Source organism: Phalacrocorax carbo, chromosome 2, assembly GCF_963921805.1.
Source record: "Phalacrocorax carbo chromosome 2, bPhaCar2.1, whole genome shotgun sequence".
In the NCBI taxonomy this organism is placed as follows: Eukaryota; Metazoa; Chordata; class Aves; order Suliformes; family Phalacrocoracidae; genus Phalacrocorax; species Phalacrocorax carbo.
Genome location: NC_087514.1, coordinates 160,872,963 through 160,882,696, shown reverse-complemented (window position 1 = coordinate 160,882,696; position 9,734 = coordinate 160,872,963). Strand labels below are relative to the sequence as shown.

At 43.3% G+C, this 9,734-nt stretch overlaps 1 protein-coding gene across 2 annotated transcripts in view; it reads right to left on the bottom strand.

Annotated features, from left to right (window-relative positions):
• Positions 1–3,357: 3,357 nt before the first annotated feature.
• Positions 3,358–9,734, bottom strand: part of RHEB (Ras homolog, mTORC1 binding) — a 42,937-nt gene continuing 36,560 nt past the window's right edge. For both annotated transcript variants that reach the window (XM_064445086.1, XM_064445085.1), the window contains one exon: positions 3,358–3,882. In XM_064445086.1, the coding sequence (XP_064301156.1) occupies positions 3,790–3,882 (93 nt within the window). In that variant the 3' untranslated portion in view covers positions 3,358–3,789. The remainder of the gene's footprint in view (positions 3,883–9,734) is intronic.

Genomic DNA, 9,734 nt, shown 5'->3' with positions numbered 1-9,734 from the left:
CACAGCGGCCTGCGACATCTGCATGCAGAAGCAGCACAAATGCTTTAGCAACAACGGTGTAAAATTGCACATTTATTTTAAAAGAAGGTGAAAACACAAAAATACACACCATGACATAGGCTACCCATCTCGTTTCGGGGCTGCTGCTCATCTTGCACTTTAAAGCAGACTGTTGCAAGCTGGGATGGACCCAAGTGGTGTTTTATGCTCACCTGTACCAGAAAAAAGGGTAACTGCAAAAGTTGTCCAAACTTGCACCCTGGGAGTGATCAAGGACATCTTCTTGGCAACTCCTCTGTTCAAAGAAACCAGAGAATGGGAAGCCTGAAGTCTTCACCTCTGCCTCCAGCGCTGCAGGGACTTCCTCAGCAAAGCCCATTTTCAGCCCACGCTCTTCTCCCCTTGGTTGAGTAACGACATAAGGCTGCGTGGCCCAGGTACTGCAATACAGCTACTGCAGACACAAGGGAGCAGTAAAAACACTTTTCCAGCTTTTTTTCTTCTCCAGGGTGCATTCACCAGCCCATGACAGAAGCTGGGAAGAAGCATTAGGCTGAAGACTCCACAGACCCAAAGCAGGGCCTCCAAGGCTTCCCTGCTGTAGGGTTAATCAGGCAGGGATAAACTTTGCTATGCATAGGAACAACAACAGGGAAAAGAAGGATCATGCATCCACTTTCTGCTCGCAGCCCATCCTCTATTTGCTGAGCTGCACCAGCCCCACCGCCTTCCTCGTCCTCAGCACTTCCATGCATGGTAGAGGCTGGGAGATGGGCAGCGCGTCTCTTGGGCTCAGGATACTCAGAGCTTTCTCAGTACTCACGCAGCAAAGCAGGGAGTTGGACAGGAGCAAGACAGGAGTGATTTCCAGAACAGTACACTTTAGATCAGCACAAGTCAATGGGAGTTTAACTTGACTTACGGTGGTTAAATTTTGCTCATTTCCTCAACAGGAAAAGGATCTTTGCACTGACACCTTTGCCAGTGATCACCCCTTAAGAGTAAGGCTGGGCCCTACTAAGTGTATATGAATTTCTTTCTAGCCTTGGCCAGAGGACTTACTTCCTCATGACTTACCTTTTAATCCGTGCACCATTTATTGCAACGCCTCCGAAGGATCAGGGCAGCTGCCAGGCAAGGCTATATAAATTCACCAATTCCAGGGAAGCAGCAGTTTGCTAGATACTGATTTCTTGCCTCTGTACACAATGCAGGGTTTCCAAGATTGCCCTCCACCCCATTTTAGGGCTCTGGTGAAGAACCTAACCCATGCCAGGTCTTAAGTTGGTATAAGGAAGCACGAGGCTGCCCCAGCCTCCGTTAGGCTCCAGCTGCTGGAAGGCGCCGTCCTGAGAAGCCAAGTGAAATGTCCGTAGAGCAAAGGACAAGCAGTTCACTGATCACGCTTGACCACACACTTCATCAAAACTGCAACACTTTTGCACACGGCTGGTCTTTAGATCTTATTAGCAGAGAAAGGCCTGGAGGAGTGGAATAATTTACGTTTCTTACTGGATGAGCAGTAACAGGAGAAAGGAAACAACGTATGTTGATGAATTCCGTTCTTCAGCTATTACAGAAAAGACAAGAGCAGCACGTGCTTCTTAGTGCTGAGCACATGAAGGCTTGGAAGTTCCCATTGCAAATCATCCTGAGAACCTGCACTTGTCTCTGAGCCCTCCTGAAAAGCCTCACCGCTGGAAGGCAGGGCCCTGATTACCTCAGGACTATCAAGTTGCGCGTTTCCTCATCCATCCCCTTGGCAGCTGGCACACTTCAAGCACCGATGCAGCAGCTATTTCAGGCTTCAGATTGATTAACAGTACACATGCAGCCACTATTTTACAAAAACAAAAAAGTTGGAGTAAACATGGGCTTTGAGGTTTCTGGTATTCCACAACTTCTGCCTTTTGATGTAGACCCCATGACGTTGTGTCCATGATGCAACACCAAAGACTTTGGCCATGCAACAAGTCATCCCCCACCTCACAATCAGGCAACGAAGGGTACTACCAAACAGATGCATATTGCCCCAAGTTCCACAGAAGATTATTTTCTGAGTCCTCAGCCAAACTACCCTCCTTTCTGTGTGGCAGGTTCTTGTGAAGGAAACCTGCTGCACAGCCCCAGATCAGCCTGGTTCTGAAATGAAAGCCTGTACTGGTTTCCCAGAAGCACTCCGACTTTGCTGAACTGCAGTCATCTATCACGTGTGACCACCATCCAGCTACAGAAGCTGTATTTGGCACAAGGTATCAAAAGTCAGATACATAAACAAGCTTTCAGAAACTTTAGGGAATATCCTAAATGGAGGAAAAAAGGCAACTTTTTTTGCCAAGCAGCTAGTTAATATTTTCTTCGGTCACCATGAGATTAAGTTTTTCCATGTATGTTGTTAATTGAGGGGTTTAGACAGTCCTCTATACAACATGAGCAAACCGCTGTACAATAAATGAAGAGATAAAACATGCTGAATTTGTATCTTTTAGCACAGACCGAAGTGCAAAAGCTAATTCTGGTTGCAAAAACACTGCAAGCTTCCCCTCCGTTTTACTCCTGCCAGAAATCAAGTTTTCAAATGGACACAAAAATGCATGAGAAACACTTCATTTAATTAAATGATCCCCACATCAACCTCATTTGTTTTGGGGTTTGTTTCACTTTTAAATACAAAGTGGGTTAACTGCACATTTTTAAAGTATAGAGTTGGTATAGTTTGTTTGCAGACTGACGAGATTAAGGATTGTTAAGCCTCTAGTCCAAAAGCCAAGCAAAAGCTTGCAGCTGGTCAGGGGAAGCTGCCAGAGCTGCACTGGGACCCTGACACTGTCAACAGCCAGAGGCCAGGAGACCACTTGCCTCCACATCAATTTGTTTGGGACGTGCCATTTGTTTTAAATGACATTTTTGTTTTCTTCGCAAGTCTGTGCTTGTGACCTGGATCAATCCACTCCGTCCTGAAAGCGTTCCTAGTTGCAAGCCCACGTGAACAGTCTGTAGCACGGATGAATACCGGCCCATTACCTGGGCCAGATCTACCTACCCTTTATTCCATAACTCTTAGTTAAGGAGGAAAAACACAGCACAGGCTGTCTGACTGGAAACCCAAGCCTTCCCTTCCAGATCAAAGGTGTCACCTGTGCCTCCTTCCCGCGAACGGGCCAAAGCGCCGCCGTGCTGCTCGGTCAGCCGGGAGTTCTAGTAGCAAAAATGGTTCACGACCAACTTCCCAAGGAATAGTCAAACTATCGACTGGCTCCAAGGATCTCACACCTCCTCTTAAGGTCACAGCAGGTGAGTATTTTTCACAAAAAGAAGTTGATATGGAGTAATCAACAAAAAATTATAAACAGAACATAAGGTTTGCAGCTGTTTTATTTACAAGTATACATTTAACACAAAGAAACACTGATATCCAAGCCTAGTTAATAGTAGTGTAACAATATGCATCATTTTGATGATTATTCTAACCAACAAACTACACTGAAAAATTAATGCCAGTAAAATTCTTGGTCATAATATTAAGAAATACAATATATAAATTGAAAATATGATTGCTTAAAATTTGAAAATGGAAGTGAAGCCATTTGCACAGGAGTCAGAGTTTAACATAATCTGAAGGGAAAGGCTCCAAACCAACTGTTTATCTTTCAGGTTAACAGAAGAAAAAAAAAATTAAAAAAAAACAAAACAAAACAAAACAGAAGCATAGTTTATCCTTAAAGATAATGGGCAGTTTTGCTTCTTCAGGTAGAATGTATTCCCAGTGTTTCAGGTTTTGCAGTGGAATTACATTACTGAGCATGAAGACTTCCCTTGTGAAGCTGCCCCATCAATTTTTTCTGCCTCCAAAATTATCCTCTTAAAAACATCAACGGCAGTCTGCAAAGGGAAAGTTCAAAATTAGTAGGTGAGAAGAAACCGCCCACTTGCTAAAAAAAAAAATAAATTAAAAAATGCTAGCAGTTTTACTGGCTACACCAAAGGATAAATGCATGTCCAGCACTTATTCCAAAATCAGAGGGAAAACATGGTAATTTCAGTTCTGAACACAACTTTTTGGAAGAGAAGTGTAACCCCCTTCTCCACAGCGATCCTCGACTACTTTCTCTGTCGCTGCAGCGAAGGCAAGCTTAAACCGAGCTACACTCACAACAGAGCTGGTAACTGTAATTCGGCTTTATTTTAAATCGTAAGCTTGTGCTGAGTGACTGACAGCATCGAAGATTTTGCATGCTGTGCTACTCCAGAGAATAAGCCAATTCATTTCCTCTAAACAGTCTTTAAGACTCCAAGTAATTACAGAAGGCAGCAGATTTTTCCGCTCTAAACACTGACTTTGCACAGCCCAGTGTGTGAGGGTTACTTCAATATTCCTGACTTTGTCATCTTACCTACAGGTAAGGCCAATATTAGACACGGTACAAGGACAGGAGGGGAAAACATCAGCCAAACTAGCCACTGTCTAATATTAAGCAGTATCCATTGATAGAGCCCTTCTGAGAGAAAGGGGCTTTGCATTTTAAACAGCTTGAACCACAGGGTAGCCATTGCCAACACGGTCAGGCTCACACAAACATCCTGGATTACTGTATGGAACATGCAGGATTGTAACAGAGTACTCTGCAAAATTGCAAGCCCCACAGGCACTACGGGTCTCTCCGCTCCGGAGGGAAGGCAGCAAGGACTCTCAGAGGTGTCGCCACTTGTTCTGCTGTCAACTCCGCTTGGCCTACGCCGAGCCTCCTCCCTCCACACGGAGCACAAAGCACTCTGGTGAAAAGGCTCTCCTCTGCTGAAACTCCAGATGACGAAGCAGAGCGCGTGGGCTCAGAAGGGCGATACTGCCCCAGACGCACACACTAGTGCGTACGAGTTAAAAATCTCAGCATAGAAAGATACAATTTTGTGTGAAAATAAGTTTAACTGAATCAGAAACACTAAGAAAGGATGTCAGACTGCTTCAGTGATTCAAGGAAAAGGAAAGGACAATTTCAAAGGAAATTTTATGGAAGGATTCAATTCAGCATAGTTTGGTTTTTGGTGGGGTTTTGTTTGTTTTTAAGGATACTGAAAGACTGGGAGAGTGAAGTGTCTGGGACAACATGAGGAATGGTACTTGTAGTAAGTACCTTACACTGTTAATCTAGTATTTTCAGGATTCACTCAGTTTTAAGGGTTTCATAATTGTACACTAACCTCCAACATAACATGCAGCATCTGAGATTGCCTAGAAATAATTTAAGATGACTAAATCTATCCTACAGTCAAGGACAAGTCTAAAGTGCTTTTTTCTCCTCTACCGTATTTTCAAGCCGAAGATTCACCGAAGACCAGTACTTCAGCATGTGAATCTTCAACTTGGAAACAGTCTGATCGTCTCAGACATGCCGTTTTAAGTTTATCTAACCTCTAGCCATCCGTTTCATAAATTCCAAGCATACACTTATTAAGAAGGAAAATGTATTCATTATATAAAAGCAGTCACATTACGAGAGAGGATAAAAAGGGGGTTTTGTTGGTTTTAATCAGCAGGCTGAAGAGCACCCTGTGATTTATGGCTATGTATTCTGACCTGGCAGATGTTTTTCTGCCTCTGCAAGGTGTAATTCTTAATTGGATCACTTCCAAATTAATCCTATTGACTAAAGCAGCCCCACAACAACCTTAGAGCAATCTTAACAAGATTAGACTGAATTTTAAAGTTTCCCATATTTATGCCATTTGTGCACAGTACTATCTCTGGAACTATTTAAAATACTTCATCAGCTGGAAATAGAGTACTCCTCTGTGTAATGAAGTGTCCCTGGAATCCCAACTGACTCTGGCAGAAGTGGCTCGTTAGGCCAGCACTATACAATGCACTTGCTGGGCAAATTAGACTCAAGAACCATGGTCAGGACTGCAATTGCTACCAAACCAGTACCCTCATGAAGAGCTTCCCTTAATCAAAACTTGGTGATGTACCAATTCACAGATGCACTGCACCAACATTCCCTACTTAAGAGCTGACATTTTCAATGGTTTAATTTTAATGCACAAGTTCTTTATATTCCTGCTTCAAAGCATCTATTAAAAAAATACCAACCCACTACAACTTACTCTGACAACCAAGAAGCTGTATATTCTCTGTCAAAGACGTGCTGTTTGAAACACACAGATGTAGGAGTTCGCAGGGCTTGTTAATTCATTTCACAGAAAGTATGTATTCACTGAGGTTTAATCTCTGTCCTACAGTTAACCCTTAGGAATCTGTAATTCAGCCCAAATACACTGAAGTACTTTAGAATGAGCTTTTAAACAACACAGGAAGCTGTGTTTTCTGACAAGGAATAAAGAACACAGCCAGACTTCGTACGCATCTGTCTCCATATGGTCCAATTATAGAATGTGGGTCACACCTAGCCTACAGAAAGCCATCTGGCTTTCTTCTACCTTTCTCCCCTGAGGAAGCAAAATAGATGTCAGCCTAGGCACTGCGTGCTGCCTAGAGATCTTAGCGCCGTGCAAGAGACACCAGAGGCTCAACTGCTTCTGCAGATGTGCCCCATGGCGTGAGCGGGACAGACAGCTCGGGAGGTGCAATTCCTGACTCCCTGCTTGCGCAGAGCGAACACGACGCCAGGAAGGTGCAGACACCCAAACCCAGCCCACAGCCTCCAGGAGTCGGCTCGTCCTCTGGTACGCTGTATTTCTCAACTACGTAACTGTTTTGTTCTTTCAAAGAGGGAACTCGCAACTAGTTTATCTTGGCATGGAACTGGGCAAAGGAACTTGAACAGTAGTCAGGTAAGGAAGGGAGGTTTTCTCTCCCCCATCCTTTGCTAGTCTAAACACACTCTCCCAAGTAAACATGCCAGACCCCTGGAGGGGGGGGGACAAAGCTCCCAAACCACTTTGAAGGGCGTACTGAGCACTGCATCGTCTGAGCTGGACAATGAAGTTACTCTTGAAAATGAAGCAATGCCCAAGCAATTGCTTTTTAAGAGAGCTCTGTTTTGGTGAGAAGTAGATTTTTTTGCTATTTCCTTGTTTATCTAATGTTTATCTAATGAATTTTGCATAACTGGATGAACACAATTTGGCTGCTTGTTACTCCCTAAATTCTTCCAGTGAAAGTTGGCTCCCAGGTTCAACTGGGTTTAAGACCAATTTGGATTCTGATTTTATTTGAGTTACCACTTTATTGTAGCGGGATTAAGATGAAGTATTATACTATGGCTTAGATGAAACAGAGTAGGAAATTCCACATGAAAGGCTCAAAGCTCCTGAAGTTAGCAGTTCAACATATCTGGTAATAATTAAGCAGCTTGAAAAGATATGACAATAATAGCCCAGCAGTAATCTGAAAGAGGTCTTTTCCATTAAGTCTCAGAATTGCCTTGTCAAAGCCCAGGGATTTCCCTAGACGACTGATACGTTGCTGATGAGCAGGCTCCTCTGAAAGCCCTACCAGGTCACCCTTGTCTGGAGAAGCTGATACACAGCCGCATATGTATTTGACCTTGGGAACTCTTGCCAGCTGCTACCATTTATCCTCACCACAGCTTTGATCTTTGCCTCTCTCGCTTTCCATTTATTCAAAGCCATGCTATTTCTGGAATGTGGTACCCTTTGGTAACTCCTGGCAGAATAGGACTAGTTTGCTAAAGTTCATCTATAGAAGTATTTCAGTTGCCCTATATTGTACGGCTTTGCTCCTAGAACTCTCGCAGATGCTCCAAAAAGGATTATTTTGTTTTTCTAAAATGGGAAAAGCAGGAAGGGAGAAGAATTAATGCTCTCCCACCCCCTTTTATCAGGAAAGGAACCTTTGCTATCAGAGCCTGTTAAAGGGAATACCATCTCTGGTTTCAGCAATTCTTTGCAAACAGAGCTGTTATAAAGGACAGACCACATAGCTGATCGAGTTTGGTGTAACCCCTGTAGCAAGGAGACCTGCTCTCCTTGATATTGTAAAGAACATCACATACCAAAACAATTTCAGACCAGCGTACTAGAAATTGTCATACTTTTGCTCCACATCCACCAAATACAGGTGGCTAGGTTTCAGAGAGAAGGGACTAACAGACTTCCTCCCAGCCAGGAAGGTTTGATCTCGCTGCTGAAGTTGTTAAGCTCTAAATTCCCAATCCAGTCCAGCTCATCACTTCAAGCATCAAATTAGCTTTCCGTAAAGCAGAGTCTGATGCAGTTCTAGAAGGAGTTTACTTAATCTTGATAGGTGAGTTACATTTGCTGCACCAAGCCAGTACAGGGGAAGATTTTGATGAACCTCCAAGAAAAAAGTGCCAACAGACTTTTTCCCAGTAGCATTCCCTTACATAAGGTGAACGTTCAGTACCAGGAGAACGACAACCTGCTTTGTTACCAAGTTCTAAATAGCCCCCTTTTTCCCTCCAAACTAAAGACAGTTTCAGAGTAAGAAGATAGTTACCCTGTCTTGACAGATGTCTACGTGCCAGCTGTTTTGATCCTGTCAAGCTGGGATTTAGAGAATAAAACCCCACCTGAGTTCAGAAGTGCTCCTGGTCTAACTCACAGGAAGGGATGCTACAACACCTAGTGCCTCCTGTTCCCCCTAGCACCTCACAGCTCTAGACTCCACGTTTTGCTCTCAAAGCCCAATCTTCCACCTCTTCAGAGGTGAGCATTCCTCCACAACCGTTTGTGAGAAGACTAAGGCAGCTGCCCCAGTTTTGGGCTCCTTCACACTTTCTTCCGTACATCCCAAGCCTCCAAAGGAAGCATGCCAGAGAGCCTCAAAGGTGGTCACATGCTGCAGGCACCCATCTCAGAAGTGACATACGATCTCCCAAACTTCTGAAGCCAGACAAATTTACCAAGTGTATTATGTAAGAGGCATGAAGGAGGAATTTGTGTTCAAGCACCTGTTTCCAACAACCTGCGTCTGACTCCAGAGGGACAGAATTTACAGCGACCTGTGATCGCTATCCTGAAGGATCCTGCTGAAAGGAAGGCCTGGTAAGAACAACTCTTGACAGCAAGAATGAATACAACTTCTGATTTTTTCCTGGTATTTGTACAGGAATGTACAAAATTTTGAGTATCTGACATAAAATTGCCATTCTGATTTCCCCGAAGGCTATAAAGTTTGCTATGTAAATTACAGCTGGCAGCATAACTTGATATAGATAGGCTGAGTCTAAGGAGCAGACACAAATATACGGCAGTCAATGGGACTTTGTTAGTGCAGCAATTTAATATGCAAGACATGCCACGCACCACATAAAGCTTGTAGCTTCCTTGCATAAATACACCCTTTTTTTTCTTGAACCAAGGACAATACAGACTTCAGTAAAGTTATCAGTAAAATATTCTGCTAGATATGACTTGCTACACTGTTACACACTGCAAGCACATGCTTAAAGAAAAAGCGCACAGGCAATAGTTTTGCCTAATCCAGAAGTATTAAGTTGTTTAAAATAAAGTGGGGAAAAATCAGATGCTTTTAACTGGTCTATTCTTTATGCTGTCAGTTTAGTTTCCTTGAGTATGCATTTGAAGCTTTGCAGCATACAGGGAAGATATTGAGAAATTTCATGCTTTCATCATGCCCATTTTAACAAGGTTAATGCAAGTCTTAGCAGAAACAGAAGTACTGATAAACTAACTCCAAGTATTCCATATCTGAAGAGGGAAAAAAAAAAAAAATTCCATGTTTTTCTTCCAGGGAAAATCCAACTTTACTCAAGTAAGTTTAGAATTGTTGA